The sequence below is a fragment of the Solenopsis invicta genome, chromosome 1 (assembly GCF_016802725.1).
Source record: "Solenopsis invicta isolate M01_SB chromosome 1, UNIL_Sinv_3.0, whole genome shotgun sequence".
In the NCBI taxonomy this organism is placed as follows: Eukaryota; Metazoa; Arthropoda; class Insecta; order Hymenoptera; family Formicidae; genus Solenopsis; species Solenopsis invicta.
Genome location: NC_052664.1, coordinates 17,125,026 through 17,149,616, shown reverse-complemented (window position 1 = coordinate 17,149,616; position 24,591 = coordinate 17,125,026). Strand labels below are relative to the sequence as shown.

The 24,591-nt window shown below is 38.8% G+C and overlaps 3 protein-coding genes across 8 annotated transcripts in view; 2 read left to right on the top strand and 1 right to left on the bottom strand.

Moving 5' to 3' along the window:
* The window catches only part of LOC105197939 (transcription factor kayak), a 38,318-nt gene extending 21,013 nt beyond the window's left edge, over positions 1 to 17,305 (top strand). For 2 of the 3 annotated variants that reach the window (XM_011164551.3, XM_011164550.3), the window contains exons 2-3: positions 14,854 to 15,303; positions 15,523 to 17,305. In XM_011164551.3, coding sequence (XP_011162853.1) covers positions 14,854 to 15,303; positions 15,523 to 16,098 — 1,026 coding nt within the window. In that variant the 3' untranslated portion in view covers positions 16,099 to 17,305. Of the gene's footprint in view, positions 1 to 7,027; positions 7,476 to 14,853; positions 15,304 to 15,522 lie in introns of those variants that run through there. The other variant, XM_011164552.3, reaches the window with a different exon arrangement.
* Positions 17,241 to 20,499, bottom strand: LOC105197938 (ribosome-releasing factor 2, mitochondrial). 4 transcript variants are annotated; one of them, XM_026132165.2, is made up of 6 exons: positions 20,309 to 20,498; positions 20,046 to 20,245; positions 19,661 to 19,950; positions 18,179 to 19,567; positions 17,594 to 17,740; positions 17,241 to 17,506 (listed from the first exon to the last, which is right to left on the bottom strand). In XM_026132165.2, the coding sequence occupies exons 2-6, from the start codon at positions 20,194 to 20,196 to the stop codon at positions 17,345 to 17,347; spliced, it is 2,139 nt and encodes a 712-aa protein (XP_025987950.1). In that variant the 5' UTR covers positions 20,197 to 20,245; positions 20,309 to 20,498; the 3' UTR covers positions 17,241 to 17,344. The 4 variants fall into 4 exon arrangements, with proteins under 4 accessions (XP_025987950.1, XP_011162849.1, XP_011162848.1 ...); XM_011164547.3 differs by having other exon boundaries at positions 18,179 to 19,950; positions 20,046 to 20,216; positions 20,309 to 20,499; XM_011164546.3 differs by having other exon boundaries at positions 18,179 to 19,950.
* An 82-nt stretch (positions 20,500 to 20,581) lies between these two features.
* LOC105197937 (tax1-binding protein 3 homolog) lies at positions 20,582 to 24,588 on the top strand. The gene is made up of 3 exons (XM_011164545.3): positions 20,582 to 20,893; positions 21,668 to 21,796; positions 21,881 to 24,588. The coding sequence occupies exons 1-3, from the start codon at positions 20,837 to 20,839 to the stop codon at positions 22,067 to 22,069; spliced, it is 375 nt and encodes a 124-aa protein (XP_011162847.1). The 5' UTR covers positions 20,582 to 20,836; the 3' UTR covers positions 22,070 to 24,588.
* The last annotated feature ends 3 nt before the right edge of the window (positions 24,589 to 24,591 follow it).

The following is a 24,591-nucleotide window of genomic DNA, read 5'->3' as shown; positions in this document are numbered from 1 at the left end:
TATTGTTTCATACTATTGCGGCATCGGTAATGTTGTCGATAGCTTTTAATCTTGGCGTCACGATCTGATCTAGCAAGGAAAATCGGATCGCGACAATTGTCACCGAGTAGTTTGTAAAGTAATCTTGACAGATATTATGATAATTATAGTGATTTATTAATCAGCCAATTACTCTATATTCGCGCCGTTGGCGTTAGCTAATCCAATCGATCATCCTTGGTGAAAAGTGAGTGAGCAACGTAGCCTTGAAGCGTTGGTTTCAACTTCTGTATTGTGAGGGATGAATTACACGCTTATTATTCGCGATAATTGAACGAGGATCGTCATTAAAAAAAAAAAAAACGCGTGTGCTGGATTTATTATACTAGATTTATTACGTTAGATATCTTTAAATTCAAGAGTCATTTTACATTGTATCTTATTCATATGGTTATCTAACATATAAATGTAGCTAGTTAGCACTTATATAGATGTGTCATTCCTAGAACCCCGGCGATCGAGTTTGATTGTTACGTGTAGGCGGCGATTATATCCTTCGATGATTATATCCTTAGATCACTGTTTCGCAAGAAAAAACTAAACGTTTGTAATTTTTAGTTTAGAATTAATATTATGGTTAATACAAATGTTTGTAAAAGCTAATTTATCTTGACAATTTAATTACTTCAGTAACGAGTAAAGTAAGAGATATATATGGATGAAACCAAAATACGTCTGAATTTCTCACAGTCGTAAATTATAATCGCACAATTAGAAAATATTTTCTAGTGAGATATTGGCTGTAATTCCCACAATTACTTGACGGATGTTTGTTCAGCGAATTTGTGACAATTTAGGCAACATGACGAAACCTTGGCATGAGATTTCGTCGAGATACAGACAAGGCCGTGGCGTGTCGCGCAGAATTTCCAAAATTACGCCGAACGTTCTACAGTGTCGTTCACCTTCGATCGTGACTTCGCAGCATCGCGTACTCAGCCGGCCTTTGTTCTCGAGCTTTAACGCTAAAAACAGTTGGGTTGAACCACTCCAGTCTTATCTTGATGTTTATTGAGTATCCGCGGGCCAGTTCGAAGTACTTTGTTCGGCGTTACGTGAATGCTGCGTAGAAGCAACCGGCTCTGAGATCCAATCGGGGAGAGATATTAGTTTTGAGGTTTCTATAATTTGTTATTATAATTTTTATATAGTAAATATTATCATCTATTTTGACCCATCGTCTATTTTGGTACAACTTTTTCGAAGTTTCTTGTTTTTTTTTTTTTATTTCAAACGATTTAAAAGTGATTACTCGCGTTTTTTGAACAATTGTTGAATATATATGTCTAAAAAAAGCTTTTGAGTTGCATCGTCACGACGGAAGGGCGGCGTGTGACCGACAACGAGTTACTGTTCTCAATGATAATCGTTAATCGAGGCTCAGGAAAGGCCAGACTTCAATTAAGCACCCTAGACACAGTCTCAAGAACTCGTTGCATTGAAATGATTTAAATGAGATGTAGAAAAGGGTAGGCAGAATGGAGTTCAAATATCTGTTCGTTCTAATGTATGAGACGTTTTCTTTAGTTTATAATTGTTTTACTTGGTTCTAAAGTTTATATCACAAATGATTTATATCAGTTACAATTGTTTTATACATTAATATTTGAATTTATTACCTCATACATATATAATATTCTTGAAAAAAAACGAGCAGTTTTTTCATTGCAGTCGTTATTATTGCTGTTAAATCTTGTGTAGTTTTTTTTTAAATATAAACGCGACAAATAGAGGGCACATGAAAATTATATAATTGTACTATGAAATGTAATCCGATGACATCTTCGATATGTATTCGCGGAATGTTAGCCGCGGCCGGTACTACACAGGAAGTAGCCGGTGTATGTGACGCAACGCGTTCAATTTTGCATTTCTCAGTAAGATGATTCGTCGTGTCCCGACGAATCGTGAATCATATCGCGCCAATGGCGCCAATCAGATGCCGGATATAACCGGAGATCGTCGGTCGTGTCCCGATTGCGGTGTGACACGCGCGGGAACGCGTTTTTCCACGCGTACGCAAAGCGGATCGGTAAATAGTTGTCGCGCGTTTCGCGGCGACTTGAGCGCGACAACGAGAGGAGGAGGAGGAGGTCCCAATGAAGTCATCCCTCGTATATTCCCCTACTGCTCGTGGTGCGGTGCCGGTCGGCCCCCTCGTGCCCCGTCGCCCATCACGCTGCACGGCCGAGGACTCTCTGGCGGCTCCGACGCGCGAAGTCCTCTCGAGAAAGAGCCGAGCGTGGCCGAGCGCGGTCGAAGCGGCGCGGTCGCGCGCGCGCGACCATGTGGCGACGGCGCGATGACAGAAGCGCTGTCAGTGTCACTGCGACTGTCGTCCGACGTGGTTGTGCAGCGCAGGATTCTTGGTTCGCGCTCGCCATTGGGACTCTTTGGATCTCTCTCTTTTTTTCCTCCTATTTCTCCCTCTTTATCTCGTCTCGCTCTGCCGTGGCCGCCTATCGAATTCACCGCAAGGTCGGCGACGGTGGCGACGTTTCCCCGCACACGCTCGCTCGTGACGTCAGGACGATTGTCAGAAACGCACGCGTACGAAACGTGCCACGCTTCGTTTCTGTGAAAGGAAACGCGATCGCGTTCAGGTTAGGCCGTTGGGACAGACCACAGTTTCACGAACAGGCACGAGGTCGTCCGTCGAGCTCTCCGTTTCGAGGTGAGTCGAAAATCATTCCCATTTTAGGCTCTTGCGAAAAGAGCGCGGTGGTGTCTTTAACGCCTCGCACGTCCTTGCGCGGCTCCGTTGTTAACTGCGCTCTTAGCAGCGCGCTGATAATGAATTTATTTGAGGCTGTCCGCTGGTTTAATAGCGACTTTCGGTCGCGGCGAGTTCAACTCGAGATCAATCGTGATTCCTGTCGACTTCGCGGTCACGCGAGCAATTTCGCGCAGGTGGCGATTCCGCCTTTAATCGCTGCCATCGTTTACGCTCCGACCGTAGAAAATTATTGCGGATGTTGGGAAACCTCGAACGCCGGCGCGCGCCTGTTGTCGATTCTTGTCGGTGCAGCGGCGAAAAACTCTAGTTACTGCGCGCTTGTTATCGTCCCGCTGTTTCTCACGTTTGTTTTTTCTCCGCTGTTTGCACTTTAGACCCGCACAGTTCGATTTCGTGCGCGTAACGGTGCCTTTTAGAATCATTAATGATCCGTGCTCCGCTTTATCCGTTCTTCACGCGCATTTACTTCATAAAATCTTCGCTCGTAGGTGAGTAAACAGCAATGTCGCTCATTGTAAAGAGGGAGAATAATTTATGCCACAAAATACATTCCACTGAACTGACACCGAGGTACACGCAACATATGCCAACTGTACACTGTATCTGCGAACGGCGATTATCTCGCAAGTAAAATCAATTTTTAACCGTTGCATTCGTTTTCGAGAGTGGATAAATTGATATTGAGTCGCAACGTGCTATCGCAATATTTGCCGAACGTGCGATTCCGCGATATCGTTTGCCGTCGATTTGAAGAAAAAGAACCGAGTGATGACATCGCCGCGTTGATTGACGTCACATCATGTTAGATAATCGCAGCGCATAATGGCATGTCTCGCATGCATCTGTTCGACGAGTCAAACGTTGCATTTTAGTAAGTGGCACGATGCGAAATTGTCGCAACGACTTGAAGAAATTAACTCGAACAAAATCCGTCCGCGGAGTAGAGATTGTCAGTTTCGCGACATTGTCCGTCGGTTGCGGCCCGAGAGCCTCGGAAATCACGTGCCGATTTAACCAACACGATCTTCCGGGAAATTCCCAATCGCGCTGCACATCTGTGTTTTTCCGAATATCGCGCCAACGTTCGCGCTCGCAAGTTCCTTCCTGCGCCGAACTCGATAAAACAAGAATAAATAGACATTGCGTTCGTGTTGCGCAATCTCGTACAATTAGCTTCTCGTTTCTTCTCGATTTAATGCCGCATTTTTCTCAATATCTCACTCGTTAAATGTAATGGACTTTTTATTCTTACTCCGCGTTCACGTTTCTTTCAATCGCACTTCAATTGTCGTCACACATGAAATTGTGGATTTTCCTCCAATTGTAAGCGCAATACACTTCGCTATCTGCATACGCTGCACTTCACGCGCACACGGGCTCGTCGTTGCGATGCATTCGAAACACACCACTCGCGCATACGCCCGTTATCATGTTTACATTCTTTGTTCTCGGTCTGCCGCTGGCATCGACACGTTCGCATCGTGGAAAGAAAACCGTCCTTTCAACTTACGGAAACTCGCTATGAACTCATAACATATGCGTGCGAACGACATTTATACGATAGGAATGATTTATTCATCGTTAACTTTGAATTCTTTTTCTATTGATCATTGGAAAGCATAATGAATTCACGGGAAGAGTTATGATATCCCACGGCATTAAGAATGTCTCCGCGCGAGACGAATTGGAAATACGTACATAAATACAATGGAGTAAAGCGGAAAATGACGTATTTATGCTCTGTTTGTCGTTTGTCATTATCTCCATTGAGAGCGAGTTGCGAAATCGGGTATTAAAGAAGGCATCGGGTCTCGCGAGCGGAAACGTTAAAAACGGCAAAAATGGAAGTAAAGATAGAGGTTTCTTTGTTATCCAAGGTTGAGCTCTTGTGCGGCCACAGCGGTGGCGGCTTTCAACCGCGCTTTTTCCGGCGATCGCGTACAACACGCTATTCTGACGTAGTTGCGTTATTATTTACCGCGTAATATCTAGTGGCATAATTAACCGCGTGTGCGAAGGGCAGCGAAAAAAAGAGCGAAAGAGAGCGAGAGAATACGCTAGACGCACAAGTAAATATTCCTCGGTTGATGCCGATTTACTGTTCGTTGCGTAATCGCGCGTTGCATTACATAAAAATAAATGTAATCTTCGGCCACGAACATGATCCGATAAAAAGAGGTGATCCAATGACGACTGGTTTACGCCAAGAATAATGCCAACCTTTGTTCGCTACCACTTATTTACTTGTTACAATTTATTTAAGTAATATGCGATATTTTATATGTAGCAATTTCACGTAGGAGAAAAAACAAAAGTAAATAACGAGAGAGTTAAGAAATAACGTAAAATTAATATAACAATAAAAAGTAATGAAATTTTAGAAAGTATACGAATTCAATAAAAATGCAACGAAAATGCAGCGAAGCTGTATCCATTTTGAAAGATCGTAGAAAATGTTGAAACCTCGTTTCCTTTTCTCCTTTAACTTAAAAAAAATTTTGAACACTCGCACTAAAAATTGATATATACTTCGTTGAATTTTTCCAGCAACGTTATAGGTACGGTAATCTTTTCACACGCAATGGTCGCGTTACAGCGATATGTGTTTAGTGTTGGCGAAACCCGTGACAGGCTCGGCTGGTCAAACACACGGATTGTTTATCATAACCTGGTTGCCACGTGTTTTCATATCGAGGCGAGATAAGTCTGGCTTTGAATATCTATATCGTTTCATAGAACCGTCCTTTGGAATGGCACGAATGTGAACAGGTTTTAACAAACCATCCTGATAAGAGAAATGCAAATCATGCATGTAAAAAAGATTCTTTAATTTATTTTATGATACTGTAGTTAACTTTTATAGTTTATTGCAAAAATATTTATGAGCTGTTTTAAATTTTTTAATTTTATATTCTTACAAGTTTAATTAGATCCAAATGATTACGTTTATTGATTTTATCAATGCCATTTTTTGACATTTGTGTATTTAAATGACGGAAAACAGCAGTCCAAAATATTTTTAAAATAAAACGCTATCGTCGAGGCGCCACATCAGCTTCTTAACGACATGATACGAGGAAGCTGCATCCTGGAAATGTCCAGCGAGATAGACAAACAACTCCAACCAGCATGACGCGATCGTTTTGAGTCTTCGCTTCTCTGCTCGTTTCTCCGGTATATTAAAAACATCGCATAAATTAGAGCGAAAAAAAACATGCGGATAAACATATTTTATATTTAAAATTATTTTGTTTTTTCTTTTAGATACATGTTTTTACAGAATACCAATTTTCTAAGACTATTACAGATGTTGAATTGATCTTGTTTTACAATTGCTCTATTTTTGTTAAAATTAATTTGATAATTATTTGAACAAGCTGACGGGTCTAATTTACAATTAGATGAATTTGTTTCTGTATCTGCCGATGCGAAAGTATGTGAGTGTTGCGATTGGTCATTAATTTACGCCTCTTTTTGATATCTTCAAATTGAAGCGTTACACGCTTGAGATCGCCAGTGGCGGAAGATTTTTTGGCTCAGGTCCCAAGTCGACGTATCCGCGAGTACCGACGACGACGACGACGACGACGACGACGACAAACGATCCTACACAGGTGTTAAACTTAGAACTCGAACTAATTAAGGCCCTCCAGACGGCGAGCGGCCGCGTAACAGGGAATTTGCGTGCAGTGGGAAAAACCACTGATCGGGAACAAAGTCGCCGGTTCGTCGACTCAGTTTTTTTTCTCCGCAATTTCCAGCTATGGATACAAACAGCTATAGATTACAAAAACAATCGAAACTTGTATCTGTTGAATATCAAGTAACAGATGTTTATCACTAAAACGTATCGCTATAAACGTATCACTATAAAATGCGTACGTACAATTCTAAACATAAATGTAACAATGATAACTACATAAACAAATTAATTATTATGTTTAAAAACATTGATCTTTTTCGCTTTTTTTTCAAATTCTTACGCTGATATCTTATTCTCTGTTCGCAATCTAATCCAATTGCGATCAATTGTCTTTTAGAAACGATACACGGGTGGGTTCGTAAGTGCGAAAATTTTTTTAGCGGTCAATGGTCCATGCACGTGAGACCGACGAAGCTGCGAAATGTTATTTCTCCCCCATCCTTTCCTTTCTCTCTCCCTCGTCGCGTTCATCGCGGAGCGCACATACTCGAAATTCGAAGGTTATTTTTAGGATAGGTTTCGTCGTCGCGTAAGGCCACAACGAGCGGCGTCGGCGTCGCTCGCTCAGTGTTAAAGAGGCGTCGGTGGAAGACGCAGTGGTGAACGACGAACTCTTCGACAAGTGAGAAGAAACGAGCGCACGAGGGTGGTGCGGTTACAAAGGAGGGGGTGCGAATCGAGATTGGGGGTGGAACGACGAAAAGCGCACACCGACGCCCGAACGATCCTACGAACGAACGATCGACTGAGATATCATTTATTCTTCATTACTTATTTCCGCTTTCTCGATCCCGCTGTTAACCCCTTTCCCCTTTCCCCGTTTCCCTTCCCTCGACTTCACGCACGCATTATCTCTCACTATCTCACCGTATCATATTTTCGACGACGAACAAACGAACACTGAACGAATAACCGATCCCTCGAGCTATGGCAGCCACCGCCATGGACCCAGTCGACATTGCGAATATACTCGCGCAGGAATTGCTTTATCAGCAGGTAACCATCTCCCGAGCGTCGAGACTTCCAAATATCTTTACTCCAAATATCTTTACGAAGCAAAGTATATTAGCGTTAATTCGTACAAGTGTTCGAAATATAAATGGCAAAACACATTATTTCAGAACAGATAATCAGCTTGTTCGCTACATTGAATTTAATTTCATAAAACATTTCGCTTAAACTTGCGATAATGCCTGAACTTTTTCTGGAATAAGCGAAAGATAATTAATCTTCAACAAGTACAAGATAAACGACGCAATTTTTATTTATTTGAAACTTCTTGGAGTAAACACAAATTAGAAACTAATTTTATTCTAAAAGAAAATCTCTGTTTATTCTCATCATCTAATAAATGCCTTTCTTATTACCTAATATTGTTCTCGATACGTTGCGAGCGAGAGAGAATTTGAAAAATGTTTACCGCACGCATCGACGATGTCATGTAAACTTCGATGTGGATACATTTTGACGGGAGCGACATTCGATCTCATTGTGATCGCGTGGCGCGAATAAAGTGGCTCTTTGTCGACTCGGAAAGGGCCTCGAAGAGGCGAGGAGAGACGGATCATTTCTGATCTGAAAATAAACGCGACGGCTGGCGCGCTTTCGGAGCGCGATGAGAGGCCGCTTCATTCACGGCGCTCGATTAATTGCGATCGTGAATCGTCAGATCGCACGACGACGACGACGCTTTCGCCGAAAGATCAGCCGATCCACCAGTCGTCGTCACGGTTCGTTCGCTCGCGTGTAACGAAACAGCGAGCTAATCGCGCAATTCCTGTGAACTTGAAGGAGAGAAAGCTCGCCTTAGAGCGAGCGAGCGAGCGAGCGAGCGAGCGAACGGCTTATGCGGGATGATGATTGCGATGTGAACGAGCGGGAATTGTGCAACATTGTGCAATATTATTGGAAGTTCCACCCGCCTCGATGAAACCATCGCGAGAATTATGTCGATCGTTTGATTAATAAGCCTGGCAGGGATAGCCGTAAAACACGAATAGAATCTAATTTGTAATTTATTGTCGGTTGATCGATTATTTAATACGTTCAGGCTTTATGTATTCGAAATTAATCTGACGTCTACAATATTAAATACTAAATCCACTTTTTCGTGCCATCAATCTTTGAGGGAAATTCGTAGAATAAACATATTTTGAAATGAAAAAATATCATCGTAGCTTAATTTTTAACTCGACTTCTCGCATTTAAATTGCAAAACACTTTTTTCAACGTGGCGATTTTTTCAAGACTGTCTAGTTAAAAAGATAATATGCTATGGACTCGACGAAATTGCAAAACGTTTCAATCATTTTTAGACCTGCGCACGCGAAGGCCATTAATCTGCGCGTCGCGACGTTTCCAACAAATATCGCCAATCCGTCGTTGATACAGTTGCAAATTTCCAACAGATCTAATTCTCGTATTTTCAAAAATTAGCACACGGAAAGAACAATTTCGTTGCAGCATCTAAAAATTTAGCTAGATACAGATCGCAAAGTAATTTTGGCCATGAAAATAATTACGTAGGACGCCCAAGTATGATAATGATGCTGCACACAGTTTTGACATTCCAGCAACCAAATTAAACATCCGACACCACTTTTTCTTAACGTAATTATCTTCACATTTGCATTTCAGCAAAATTGTTCTTTCCGTGCTTGTATACAATAACGATATAATAAGATAGTAACATACTGTATTTTTAACATACGTACACACAACGCATTCATGACTGCAATTTGTATTGTGATGACAGCAATTACAGGCCCCTATGCATCACGTCTCGATTGATTTATATCTCGAGCGTCGTATATCGCGCACGGTATCTCGGTCGCGATAGCATAAAGCGTCCACGAGCGTGCTTTCTGGATTCGATCGCGCAATTAGTCTATCGTCCTCGCTCTGGAAGCGACGTTCTAGGCGAGGATCTATTTTCCGCGGTGTAGAATTACACGAGTGGCGATACGATGCGCGGTGCGATGTGGTGGGCGCTTCTTCGCTTTTGTGCGCTCCTCGCCGCCGCATTTCGGAGCGAATCGAGCGGGAACGAGCGGCGGCTATTATCTGGATACGCGTTTCGCAATGATTTTCTGGTGGCTGATATCGCCCTTTGTCCGCAGACTTGCAACGCGCGCTCAGGGCAGATTAGAGAGAACAGAACGAACACATATTTATTTATAGAATCGCGGACCGCGTGCGCGCGCCCGTCATACGTGTCCGGCATACGTGTGCGTACGTGCGTGAGTGAGTGCGTGCGTGCGTGCGTGCGTGCGTGCGTGCGTGCGTGCGTGCGTGCGTGCGTGCGTGCGTGCGTGCGTGTGTGTCGTCGTTGGTCGTCGCACGTGTGCGCACATGTGTGGACGTGAACGAGCGTGCGTGCGAGCGAGCGAGCAACCGCATCGCAAAACGGAAGACGCGCGTGCATGCCAACAGCCGTCGGCTTTGTGAAAAAAAGTGCGACGTCGCGCGCGTTTCTTGCTCCATCTCGCAGGAGGAAATTCCGCTGAAACGCGGATAGATAGTGATTCGCGAAATCGTGCGTAGTTCGCTGCGAGTAAACAAGATTTTTCGTTACATTCCCGCGGATGTGTTTGCGAGGAATACCGACGTTATCGGACGTCGATGGGTGCTGCCGCAAAATAAAGGCCTTGCATTTTTTCTTGTAGTACATACTCCAATTCGGAGCAGATTTCCGTGTAGAAAAAATTGCATTAGACGCAATGAATTATTAACTCTTGCGAATATCTTTTAAGACCTAAGATTTTTTTTATTTCAAATTATTTGGCCTTAAATTCGGACACGTACGAAAACTAAGAAACGTTTTCGGATTAAGTAAGTCTAAAATCGTATTTCTAAATATTGAAAGAGTATACTAGAATTTTTTCAGATTTTTTCGAGTTTAAAAACCTTTTGAAAAACAACGTTCCCTCAGCGACCTACTATGTCTAACTAAGCAATGAAATTCAACGATGTCTACGGAAGGTTAAAATTTTATTGAAATATATTTCTCGCGTAAAATTCGTCATTTGTATCTTTAATTCGTGAAAGTCGCGAGTTTTTTTTACGAATTTAACTGTTTTGTACTTTGAAGTATCATTGTTGACACATAGATTTTATAATTAAATAATAGAAAAGAGGAACGCATCCTTTCTTTTCTCTACTCGAGTCATATGTACAGGTGCATTTTGTGTGTATATATATTATATGTATGTATGTATATATTTATTATTGTGCATCGCGTGACGTATACGTAGTATTGAAATACGCTCGGACAAAGCTGCCAAAGGGGGAAGGGGGATGAGGTCGTCGCGCGCGGTGTACGAATGTGATTCACGTTCAGACGAGGGAAGACTTGTCGACGCTACGATACACGCGCATATAATGACTCGTTCGAAAGAATGATGTTCGAGTGATCCTGCGACGAACAATGCGGAGCAAGGTGAACGGCCCGAAGGCCGTCGAGAACGGCCGGAAGCCGTCAGTTCGGCGATAATCATAAATAAGAAGCCATCTCTCCCTGCCAAATATCTTTTTACTAATTCTTTTTATACAAATTTCTTTTTCGTTATATTTAATTTTGGTTAGAAAACTAGATGATTCCAGATTTCTCAATTTGTCTCACTATTGTTCTTTCGTCACATTAAATTACGGTTATCTTGTCGATTTCGTTGCCGTTTCAGTTTTCGGCGGAGAGCAAATAGCGTTCGATAAGCCGATTCGTTCTCGAAGATCTCCGAAATTCATCTTCCGATAATAACTCGGGCAATGCGATATAACGAACTTCTCCGTTCCTTGCGATCGTAAATTCTCCGCCGTGCCAAATCGTTAAGGTGCCCACGCCGAAAGATGCCGCAATAAATTAAGATCGTGACCCGCGGAGATCGACGCAATTGATCAAGATCTGAAAAGGCATGACTAACAAATTTAAAAACAAAAAAAAAATGATTGACGAGAGATGTTTCGCTTTGACAATTTAATATCTTCAAAGTTTCTCTGTACGTGGAGTGGAACATTACCATCAACATATTATATTGATCGCAGGATCAGAATCGATAAAAGTTGATTTTCAAGAGCCAAACAAGCGTAGTTTGCATAGCCATATGCATAAAGAAAATTATCCAATCGCATTTCTATTATAAAATTCTATTATAAAATATGATTGAATAATTTTCTTTATGGAGCTATACAAGTTTGTCAGATAAGCCATAAAAGACGAAGTTGCGCAACTCTATTAGGCATATAAAATCACAATTAACAGATGTTACATTATTATGTATTGTCATCTCGTATAAAATTTGCAATTTTGCAATTTTATAAAAGTTTAAAATTAGAACGATATCGTGCCACAAAGTAAAATGTTCCAACTCAAAAAAATTCGTAAGATAGCAAAAAAAATTATTAGTCAAATTCTATAAAATCGTTATTATTAATAATAATAGTATTTGACTAACAATTTTTTTGCTACCTTAAAAACTATTTTGAATTGCAACATTACTTCGCGGCACGATATCGTTTCAAAGCGCACTAATGAATTAGTAAATAATGGAATATTACTAGTACCGAGCGAGGGAAAAGGCTGACATGACGATCTTTGTCGATCGATCGAGGGATCGCTCCGGGCAGTTTCTGTAATTTCTAGGATTGCCTTCAACACTTTCTCGCGCAGGATCGGAATTCCAGTGACCGTGACGCCGCTACGCGCACGGACACGATTCGGTAACGCCTAAGTTTATCGCTCCGGACATTCCTGAGGTTCTCCGCGCGATGGTTCGCGATGGGCGAAAGAAGCGTGGCCGGCCGGCCGGTCGGTGGGTGGCCAAACGATGACGGCCGAAATCGGCGAAGCCGCTCCGGGCTGCGCTAAGTAATTTTAGCGATGACACTTAAAGCGTCTGCCTACGGTATTTTCCCTCGTCTTGGACCGTGATCTCGTCGAAAGAGATGCATTAATCGATACTGCGTATATAACATAACATTTGCATAGACACATTCTATATGTAGGTATGTCATAAAAAAAAAATAACGATATTTAACGCAGTAGTTTGTTCTTTGAAACGCATAAGAAATCATGAAAAATTATGAAAGGTTTATTATATCGAGGTGTACATCACTTGTGAAAAATTATTGTTGCTTCACATTTTATTGATTAGAATTAGAAATTTAACCCTTACGATACCACGCTCAAAATGATGTCCCATTTCTACCATCCTGAGTATCTCGAATCTGTTCCTTGTTTTTACCTATTTAAAATGATTCAAAAAATCTAAAAAAATTCACGAACATAGTTTCAGCTTTTCAGAACAAATGTTGAAACTTTGCTTTAGAAAATAAAATGTATATAATCTATCGAACTTGCGTAAAACGAACAAGAATCGATCGAACACGAAATACAGGATAGTAGGGAAAGGGTTACAAATAGAAGATAGTTAACTCTTAGTGGTCCGACGGTTTTTTTCTGCTTTTTTTAGTCCACTGGTGTTTGATACTGTTTTTAAAAAGATTTTAGGTTTTAAAAAATCTAAAAAAATGTTGGCACACTCTTCTAACATTTCAGAATACTATTTCATAATTGTTTAACCCGAAACGTTTTTCATTTTTTTTTATTTTTTATTTTTTTTTATAAATTTGAGGCAGAATAATTAAAAATTTGCCTAGGTCTTTAAATCCCCGGTTGGACCATGGAGGGTTTTAAGACAATTAGTTTTTTTTTAATTAATTAAGATGAAATTTCTGAAAATGGAAATGCACTGAGCGCACATATCGGTGCATTGATTTAAACGTCTTTCATCGTAGAAATATTTTAGCCCCTTCGTACTTCTTAATTAACGTCCGTGGCGATTCGACGTGGCAAAGAAGAGACGGCAGCGACGGTCTTCGTTAAACGGCCGAAGGATGGCGAATCGTAATTTTAGAAATGATAACGAGCCGCGCGCGGCACGTCTTCTCTCCCGCGCGAGAGAGCGAAGGACGCCGCGGGGCTTCTCTTTTCCTTCCTGCGTCCTTTTGTGTTTTCTGGGAAACGCGCAACGCGTATAGATTACGTCCCCGACGACTGGCGATTGGCGGCGCGATAATGGCGCGCGAGGTTGTCGCTACGTGAGCTGCGATTCGAGGTGCCTCGTTAATACCGTCGTAGTTAGGGAGAACGACGGGCTCGTAAAGTCCGTGTCCCTTCCCCCTGCCTCCCCTCATCACTCCCTCTCTTTCTCGGTGAAATCGCGTTCGAGTGACCGCGAATCTTTTTTATCGTCTTGCCGTCGCCGCCGCCGCCGCCGCCGCATGGAAACGACGTTTTTAATTCGATGCGAATTACAGTATTGCGCAACGTTATAACGCACGTGTACCACCACTGGCGCGGCGTTTGTAAATTACCGCCTGGGACGCGGAATGCTAGGAAAAGATACGCGGCTATTTTCGCGAATTAAGTCGCTAGACGTGATCGTCTTGTAATTTTTCAATAACAACGCGCGATCGTAACTTTGAACGATCTATGTGGCAGGCACGACGATATGTTATCGGCTATTGGATCACGGATATTTTTATCGAGCCATCTTGGCGAGATTAACTGGCTGATATCGGACCTGGAAAGTCAAAGATAACGCGATACCGCGCCTACGTTAGTAGCAGTTTCTTTCCTGCGAAAGAATACGCCGCAGAAAATTTTACCCCGCGAAGTCGAGTGGTTCGTCATTTTCTGTGATTCCAGACGAAACTGGAACGGCAGACGGAAAAGAAGTAAACAGTTAACTTGTACTAATATAAAATATACAAATCGCTTATATATATTTATATATAGTTTTTTTTATTAATCTCGTGACACTTTGGTGCATTGAGAAAAAAGTTGTAAACTTGACTAAATTTTTCAATTTGATTGAATTTCTTTAGTTTAAACATTTATATATTAAAATTAAATATATTTGTAATTAAGTTAAATATATATAAATTGCCTAAACTGAAATTCAAATCTTTTATGTATTTAAGTCAAATACATAAATAGTTGAATTGAAAAAATTTAATTGAATTGAAAAATTTAGTCAAATTAATAATTTTTTTTCTCTGTGTAAAATCAGATTATACTATACTTTATTTATAATTAAGAAGAAAGTCTCTAAATGTTGTCGAATGAAAATTGAGCCATTATTCGAGTGATTTGCCTTTCCATAAGACTCGAAATTCACATTTATCAGATTAAATAAGATTTCTAAGAGTGATTTTTCATTCTTATTGGAGACAAATCACCCGATTAATTGAACAAGCTCAATTTTCACTCGGTTAGAGTGACATTTCATCCAACGATATTTAGAGAGCAAAGATAAATATTTTTAAAGATTCTTTAAATACACTTTCAACATGTTCCATTATCTCTGTGTTGTAGCTGGTATCTCTGGACGGGCTGCACAGCGGCGTGCCGACCAGGACGACGCCGACGCTGACGCCGACCACCCTCCGCAGCATCGAGCAGACGTTCCTGGAGCTGACGAGCGAGTCGGCGTCACACAGTCGCGAGGCCGGCTTCGTGCCGCCGCTGGTCGAACCGTCGCAGCCGACCCCGGCACAGACGCAGAACACAACGGCGGTACATCTCCCGGCACCGACGACCACCCTTATCGAGACCCAGCAACAAACACAGCCGCAACAACAACAACAACAGCAGCAGCACCCGCAGCAGCCAGTTAGACGCAATATGGGTGGTAGGCGACCCACCAGAACGATCGGGATGACCCCCGAGGAGGAGGAGAGGCGACAAATCCGACGCGAAAGGAACAAGATGGCAGCGGCGAGATGCCGCAAGCGAAGAATGGATCACACCAATGCCCTACTCGAAGTAAGTATGCGAATTATGAATACAATGTTAGAATATTAACAGCATTAGATACTGCAAGTAGTTTAATGAATAAGAGCAGAATTGTTTGTGAAAATATAGTTTCAAGTTATAGATTACCAATGTTTGAAAAGTTACGAGTGTGTCCCCAGAAAAAGAAATTCTTCACCCACACTCTGCACACACATTACTACTATATGTATGCGTCTTTTTTTTTTATAGGAAACCGAGGGCTTGGAACAGAAAAAACAGAGCTTGCAGGAGGAGATCGATCAGCTGAAGCAAGTCAAAGAGGAACTGGAATTTATTTTGGAAGCCCACAGAACGGTCTGTCGTCGTTCACTACGCCCCTCGTCCCCATTAGATATAAAACCCGTGATAAAGGCCGATCTTGCGGTCGAGGATCAATTTGCCGCCGAATCTGTGAAAGGCGATACGACGGTGGCCGCGGCGAGACCGAATAGACCTAATTCATTGCCGGTTGGATTGGATAACAATAACAGACTGAATTCCTTGACGATGTTCGTGGAACCGAAAGAGAGACCAGACACCCTCGCTTTTAAGACGGTGGAGACTCCATCTTTCATGAAGCCGTCGATGGATGTGGCCGGTATGCCGATTACCACTCCGACCAGCGGCATTCCGTTTAATTTTGAGTCCCTAATGGAAGGCGGTACCGGTCTCACGCCGGTCTCGACGCCCCTGATACCGTCGTGCTCGACGCAACAGAGGAGCAATCTGTCCGCCGTGGATCTCAGCTCCCCGGATGCGAATCCCCCGAAGCTCGTAAGCTTGTGACGCCACGTTGAAATGGTGCAGCACGGGTCCAACGAGGAGAATGATCCCGAATGAGAGAACGGGGAGTACCATGACGCGAAGGATTTCTACAAGGGGAAGCAGAAGTATTATGCGCGTGCTCTTTACAACGAAATTTTTTTATCGCTCTTAAAAGCTCTTTTCCGCGATTTTGCTTTTTAATAGCTAGCACTTTTTTTTCATACACATCTCTTCAAAATTTCAATGTTTACTGCGAATATATTTGACTCTCAGTATTTCTCGTAGATGACAAGGCCAAATGATGACAGACAAATCTTGTCAATCAGAAATTTTTAATTGCAATTTTGTATATATAAATACATATATATGTGTGTGTGAAATAATCTTTTTTTGTTACAAATTTAAATCGTAGGAGGAGAGATATATTTGAAAAGAAAAAGCGACAGCTGTTTTGCGCCTTAAAGGAAATTGTCGCAGATATAAGCAATAATGTCTGCATACAAGTGATACAAGTATATTTAACGTTTAAAGTAACGAATTAGGAGTAATAAGTGTAAGATTTGTCATTTTGTAAGTTCAATGAGACAAGTGGAATTTTATACTATAATTCTATATTGTGAAAATAAAATTTTAAAACGTAAGACAAAAACAAGATTAGCTCAAACTTCTAAGTACGTTAAGGAGTCTTAAGAGCTCTTTGAATTGCGTTTAAGATTGATTAGCAACAGTTCGCATAATTCATATGTATAATATTACATGGCGGATAAATAAAATTACACGAACGTGAGAATTCCTAAATTGTTTCCAACATTTGAACATTAAAAATAAAATTTCGCGTTCGTGAATATCCGCATTGGTATAAATTTTTATATGCGACTGTCGTTTTTCCAGTCTCACGCGACATTATAACATTTAATCCCTCCATACAATATAATATATACATATATTTTACGACTTATGACATTTTTGCATGATCTTAAGCAATATTAATATATTTATACGCGACTGCTAGTTATGATGCATGGAAGCCATAATGATTTTCTGATAGCCCGTTAGCAATTTTTTTGCTTCGGTTTTTACCAAGCTCCTGATTACCAAGAGCTTTCCGTATCATACTTGGTGGTCGCTATTGAGAATTGTATATGGAGATTGTAACGCACCAATGATAATGTTGCAATATATTTTGATTAGATTGAGTCAATAAAACGAAGTGAAATTGTACTTTCAATAATATTATCTCTTTGCTCATTATTTCATACTGTTTACTTTAGAATCCTTTGATTTTTTCGATAGCTTCTTGTTCGTCAACAGCAGTCATTAGTTGATAGTGACTGAATTCCAACGAGAATGTTGCATTGCCCGATGTGATAATTCTCAATGTTGTTGAATATCCCAATAATTCCGATAGTGGTGCGAAAGTTCTAATCACCTACGAAATGAAACGCGAATCTCTCGTAATTCGTCAAATAATAAAATATTGTGATTACAATTTATTACAAATACGAAAATAATTTACCTTATTATTGCTGCGCATATCAATCTGTTGTATTGCCGCTCGTCTACGAGTAAGATCAGCATTGATACTCGATGAATATTTCTCTGGTGCAACTATTTCTAGTTGCATCATGGGTTCTAGTAATATGCTATTTCCATCTTGGAGTAACTGTGTACATATAGAACAAAAGTTATTTATCTTATTAAACATCTTACTGAAATTAGTATTTCAAACAGACAAGAATGTAATTTCTACATTTATTTGCACTCAACGGTATTAGAACACTTGAGATTTTCTTACATATCATGAAAAGTTAAATACGAAAAAATTTATGTTAATCAAGCACGTTAGAACATTTACTTCTTTTTTCATCTCTTTAATTTAAAAATTAAAAAATATTTTATAAGAAATGAGTTTTTACACAAAAAGTATTATTGTAAGAAATCACTAAAAAATTTATTGTAAAAAATAACATCGTAGCCAGGATTCGAAACTGAAGAACGCAAACATTTACACAAATATTATTAGGTAAAATCTATAAATCGATAATAGTCCTCTCATTTTTATGTTTAATAGAATTTATTTATTTAAGGCATATACACCGACCTTCCGAATGCATTGTAAGGCAGCGGCAGAAATAATAGTATCCGAGGTACCGCGTGCTACTTCCAGCCAGTGGAGCTTGACGCCAATGTTAATCACCGGACAATTTAATTTAACACCGTGCAATAGTGCAGCGTTTACACCGTTTTTAATCGCACTCATCACCCGAGGATGAATACCATCAATATTCGAAGCACATTCTGGAGACCTGTCTAGAAGCAGTTTCTGCTTTCCTTCGTAATTTGGTATTAAGGACATAGTGACAGTAACTTTGTGCGTCGTTTGGCCCAGCCTGTGCTCCACGGACAGCGTATCTTTAACGGCATCCTGAATCGTTTCCTTGTAAGCGATTTGCAAGGGACCCAGATCTACGTCAATCTTGTATTCTGTTTTGATTCTCTGTTTAATGATTTCTATATGCAGCTCACCCATCCCCCCGAGAACGATCTGATCCGTCTCTGGATCGTTCTTTACGTGCAAACTAGGATCCTCCCTTTGCAGTTCCTGGAGAGCAACCTCTAGAGCAGACTGCGACGAAAGGGAGGGTGGTTCAATGGAACAGAAGAAAACGGGATCAGGCAAATTCACTCCAGATGCAAAGAAATTGTCTACATAGTTCAGCTGGTCTGGGTTCTCCGTCAGCATAGTTTGTTTAGCGCGATTGGCTACGGACGCGCTCGTCGTCACCAGGTCGCCTGCGATGGTACCCTTTAAGCCAGCCACAGCTGCAATATTGCCATAACTCACTTCGCCTACCTCCTCGTAATCGTCGGCGCAAGCGATGTACAGGCGAGTACACTGCTCACTTTGCTCGCGCGTAACATTGTATAGTTTTTGACCCTTCTTCATATTACCAGAGTAGATTCTGAAAAATGTAATTGGTCCTCTCTGCTTATCGTGAACGACCTTGAAGATCCTGGCTGCTAGATTATTCTCGAAGCATCGATATGGATTCAATCGATCCACATTCGGCGGCGACGGTAAATAAAGAATAACACTGTCCATCAGAGGCTGCACTCCGATGTTCTTGTACGAACTTCCTAACAATACAGGCACACCTTTCCTAGCTAGGGTGACTCTGCGCAAGGAATCAACCAGCATTTGCGACTGTACATTATCCAGGGACTCTTGCTCTATAATAACGTCTGCCAGTTTATCATCTAGGCCTGATAGCTTGTCAGTTAATAATCGTCGCTGCTCACTGGTAACATCCCACAGTTTTCCGTCGTCGCTCTCGGTTATTTTAGTTTTTATTAAATTCATACCTTGATGTTTTTTATCAAATGTTAATTTTTCCATAGTTATCACATCTACGATACCTTCCAAGACCCCTGCTTTCTCCATAGGGATCTGTATCGGTAACGTTTCTATGTTCAATTTAGACTTGATAGACTGTAAACTCATATTGAAATTAGCGTCCGCTCTATCCATTTTATTAACATAGATTATTCGAGGTATATTATATCTGTCCGCTTGTCTAGATACCGTTAGCGTCTGGGCTTCCACGCCAGCAGAACCGTCCAGAACTACAATTGCACCATCTAATATTTGTAAAGTCTGTTCGACTTCCATAGTAAAATCGATATGACCAGGAGTGTCTATTAAATTGAAACGATGGTTTTTCCAGTTGAACGTGACTGCAGCTGAAGTGATCGTTATTCCTCGCTGACGTTCCTGGTCCATGTAATCGGTCACCGTGTTGCCATAATGAACTTCTCCCATATGTCTGATGAGACCAGAATAGTATAACATCCTCTCAGTTGTAGTCGTTTTTCCTGTAAAAAAAATATATATGCAGCCAAATGTATCAAGCGATTCAAATATATTTTATCCATGATAATCAATACAAGATTAATAAAGTAAAACTAACCAGCATCAATATGTGCCAGTATGCCAATGTTGCGTACCTTTGCAATTGCACATTCCTTACTTGAAGATGCTTCTGGGAGAGAGGCATTTTTGTGGATGTATCGTGTGCGCAATTTACACCACGATGTCTTTAATAAATTGTGCTTCAACATCTTTTTGATGTATGCAAAATCTAGTAGTTTTCCAAATTACTACTTATTCCTATTTGAGTATATTATCATTTAGCTTTCTCTTTTCAGTAATTGTACAGAATATGGTCCTCACCTTCAGTTTCGATGAAATTAGATTCATTCGATGCGTTTTTGCACGAAACGAAAGAATCTGGCAGAAATAATTACCGCTCTGTCCCGCAAAGCAAGATATGAAGCATTAAATTTGACAACTATTTAGGTTAGGAAACCTGTCATACCGACGAGATGTAGCAACGTGAAGATGCGCCGCCGCCGTGTCCATTAGTACGCGCCATTGGTACATACATACATACGCGCATGGCTGGCAAGAAGTCGAGTACTGTTCGGTGTAGGTCCGCTTAGTGTAGCTCAGCAGCTTAGTGATCATCTGTCCGCGAGATTGACAAGACGAGAAGTTTTATTACTCTCCAACGTTTGTCAGTGGTACGCGCGGGCAAGTTTCTTGTTCATTTAGACCGCAAACAATTACACATTTGCGTCGCTCAGGAACGTGCCGAGAATTGGTTATTGATCATCAACGATCGGCCAGTCGTACAGTGAATCACCGAGAGAATTTATTAAGAAAAGAAAAAGCGCGTGGCAGAGCCCAAGTCGTTTGATTATGTGCGCGAAAATGGCCTTTCAGCATCAGCCGGGTACTGCAATGGAGTGCCTAAGCGTACGTATCTTCAGATTATGTCGCGTACTTGGTGGTTATCCGCGATACACGCCCTTTGCTAGTAAGAGAATATAGCGGTTCGCCTCTCATTTCTATCTCGCTAGTATATTTGAAATTTTTGTTAATATGATATTAATAGATATATTAAATTATTATATAATTTAAATAAACGATATTAATAAATAATACGCAATATTAATAAACAAGTTAAAGGCTTGTGCCAATTAAATCTATAAATAAAACAATTAAATCTATAAATAAAAACTTTATGTCTGTTATGTATTTATGTCTATTATGTATTTAATTCTATTATATATTTATTTACAAAATAGATTTGTTTGTTTTGTGCAAAAACCCATCGATTGAGCCTAAATTTATTAAAATTGGAGTGGAGGAGCCTAAACTAAATAATTATACAAATTATACAAAGTAAATTAAATATTACTATAGTTTTGATCAAGAGGGACTGTTTGTTTTTTTTTTCGAAAACTGTTCCAGAAAGAAACATATAATAAGGAAACCAAGGATAAAAGTAACATTGAACATAACAGATACAAAAACAAATAAATAAACACATCTGTAGCTGAAATTTAATATCCTGTTTTTTTTTATGCCTATTTCTGTTACATTTGTTCTGTTACATTCCATACTACTTTAGTCCCTGATTTCTTCTACTGCAAAATTTATAATAAATCATCTTTACATTTGTATTTGTATATTATATATGCTATGTGTATATTTATTGATTTGCTTGATGATTGATTGATTGATTAGATACCAATTACATTACATAAAGAGACCGAAATCAATGAAAATGGCGAAGAAGTAATGAAATGTGGATTTAAAATTGGAGGTGGCATTGATCAAGATTTTACAAAAAGTCCACAGGGTTATACGGACAACGTAAGATATCATACTATTCTTCAAAATACATCGGTCTTACATACAATTTAACATAAAAACTTACAGACATGAATTTTCTTTTAGGGAATATATGTGACGGAAGTACACGATGGATCACCAGCAGCCAAAAGTGGTCTCAGGATGCATGATAAAATTTTACAATGTAATGGATATGACTTTACAATGGTAACTCATAAGAAGGCAGTTTCTTATATAAGAAAGCATCCAGTATTAAATCTGTTAGTAGCTCGTAAGGGTGTTACCAGTACTTAAAAAGTTAAAAATATGCCAAAAGAGATTTTTATTGACAGCTATTTATTTCGTATTATACTTTGAGGAGGTTTGCCTATCCAATGTATTTTTCTGCCAAATATTACAGTAGTGTTAGCAACCTCTATCTATTAATATGTAGAAATTAGTTCAGGATATATAAAAGTGCCATTTTATGCAGCAAAACTATATTGGCGAAGATCCCTACTTCATCGATTTTCATCAAAATGATTGTATCAGCGAAGGCACGCTGAATGTTCGACGAGTCTTTCATCGAAATAACGCTCACACCTATATAAGTGCTATGATATTTCTAGAGTATTATATGAATATTATTAAAAAATAATATTAAAATAATATTCCAAGAATATATTTTTTAATATTATAAAAATATTGTATTAATGTTATTAATGTGAGTTATTATGCATAAAAATATGTAAACTTTATAATTAGTTGAAAGTTATAATATTCTCTATAATTTAAAATATTGAAGTAAATATTTACTTCTTATATAATATTTGTATAATATTCATATATAATATTAGGAATGGATATATAATCATTTTTTATTAATATTAAATAACATAGCGCTTATAGGACGTGCATTCACGCTAGTGAAGTAAAGTAAAAAAAAATTCAAATATTCTTCTAATAATTTGTAATATGTCTAAGAATTATAGTTTTAATAAAAATATGGTATAAAGAACAAGTTTGACAGAAAATCCGAACGAGATAAATATATACCATAATCTATTAGTTGACTTTATTGATAAACGATTTTTATGCATTAACTAGCTGTGTCCCACCACGCGTTGCTGTGGCTCACAGTCAGTTTGGTTAAATGGAAAAGTAAGAAAAGAGAAAGTGCGGTATACTATTTTTATATAAAAACACGCGCGTATTCGAATGCAACGTTGTGTCAAAATTTTAAAGCATTTGTTGAAGAACTTTCGGAGATTTAAGATTTTAAATAAATGAACATTTACATTTTTATTTATATAGATTATATGCTCAAAAAATGAATGACAATTACGTTAATTTTTCAATGCTACTTTGCATTTGAGTGGAGTGGGGAGTCTTGAATGAAGGATCTTTACCAGTGAAGCTTTGTTGCATGAAAAGGCACCTTAAAACAACAACGTTAAATTATAGAACTGAAAAAGTTAAGGTTTCTCTGTTTACTTCAAAGTTGAGACAAACAGATGTTATACTAACTTGATATTATATTAGCATGTTTATGAAAAAGTTTAAAAAGAGAAATGCCAAAGTATAATAATGTTGCATTAAGTTATATATATCTTTGACTATAATGATACGGATATTCTTTCTCCATAAGAGTCCTGCCAAGAAGTTTACTTGTATCTTCTTTGATGCATTTCAGTCAAATTTAAATATATGCTTGATATACTTGATAATTATATAGTCAAAGACATATACATAATAGGCTTAATATCAATTTTTATATACTCTACTTGATATACTCTAAGTCCAATTGTAGCGAAAGCAGAATTGATATTTGTGAGAAAAGATAATGAAGAATTTGAAAAAAGCTTCCACACACAAACATTCATATTATTCTGCGTGTTATTCTCTTTAAAATGTATTTGTAAAAGTTTTAATACAATTCATATATAGTTATTATTTTGACATACATCTTATATCATTTTTAAAATTATTGTGATACACGATATATATTCTTTTTGCATAATACCTAAAATCGGATATAAAAAATGGAAAGAAACATTCCATGCTATTCGCCTAATATTTACATATATAATATTAATAATCTATTAGTTAGAAATTAAATTTGTAATGTATTTCTACATATCTTATATTCAACATAATGTTTATTAAGAAATATAATATCTCATGAAAAATTATGGAGATAATATATATGATTTTAAAAAATTTTTTATAAAATAAAAAAAAGATTTATATAATTTATTGTAATAATATATTATGTATACATTGTTTACATTTTCAAGTATTTCACTTATTTAGAGTCGTATTACATATGGAATATATGGAAAAAATTTTAAATATAAAGGTTTTCTAGAACAACAAATAAATAGATCTATTTATATATATATATATATATATACCTATTATATTGCATTTTTTATATTTTTTAAGAAACAGTCATGTTGTAAAAAGACGTAACGCTCTACGTAAATAGAAATATAATTTTTGTACAATGTTTACTTCGTCTCTTTGTTTTTATGCAAAGAGCGAATTTTTTATGTATTTAATAACTTTTAATACAAAATAATTTTATATATTTATCTCTTCTTAAGAATGAAAAGTATAAGAGTTCCTGCATGATATATGCGAGGATATATAGCTCTGGGAATATATACTATATGTGTATATGTATATCCTAGTCTAGTAATGTCGAATATTTCATATATTATACTCTATATACAATGGATGCGTAAATGTACGGAGCATATATGCTCCTCATAAATCCCATATAAATTATAGAAGTGTTATAAAAAAAACCAAAAAAGAAATTGTTAGAACTATTC

What these genes read in the sequence shown, in the direction of transcription:
- LOC105197938 (XM_011164547.3), bottom strand. Translation starts at nt 20,196, where the DNA reads ATGTTGAAGCACAATTTATTAAAGACATCGTGGTGTAAATTGCGCACA. An exon ending in CCTTACAATGCATTCGGAAG is followed by an intron (nt 17,741 to 18,178) that starts GTCGGTGTATAT and finishes ATATGTACACAG; the next exon opens with TTACTCCAAGATGGAAATAG. An exon ending in ATATGCGCAGCAATAATAAG is followed by an intron (nt 17,507 to 17,593) that starts GTAAATTATTTT and finishes TTCATTTCGTAG; the next exon opens with GTGATTAGAACTTTCGCACC.
- LOC105197937 (XM_011164545.3), top strand. Translation starts at nt 20,837, where the DNA reads ATGTGCGCGAAAATGGCCTTTCAGCATCAGCCGGGTACTGCAATGGAG. An exon ending in CTGCAATGGAGTGCCTAAGC is followed by an intron (nt 20,894 to 21,667) that starts GTACGTATCTTC and finishes TTGATTGATTAG; the next exon opens with ATACCAATTACATTACATAA. An exon ending in CACAGGGTTATACGGACAAC is followed by an intron (nt 21,797 to 21,880) that starts GTAAGATATCAT and finishes ATTTTCTTTTAG; the next exon opens with GGAATATATGTGACGGAAGT.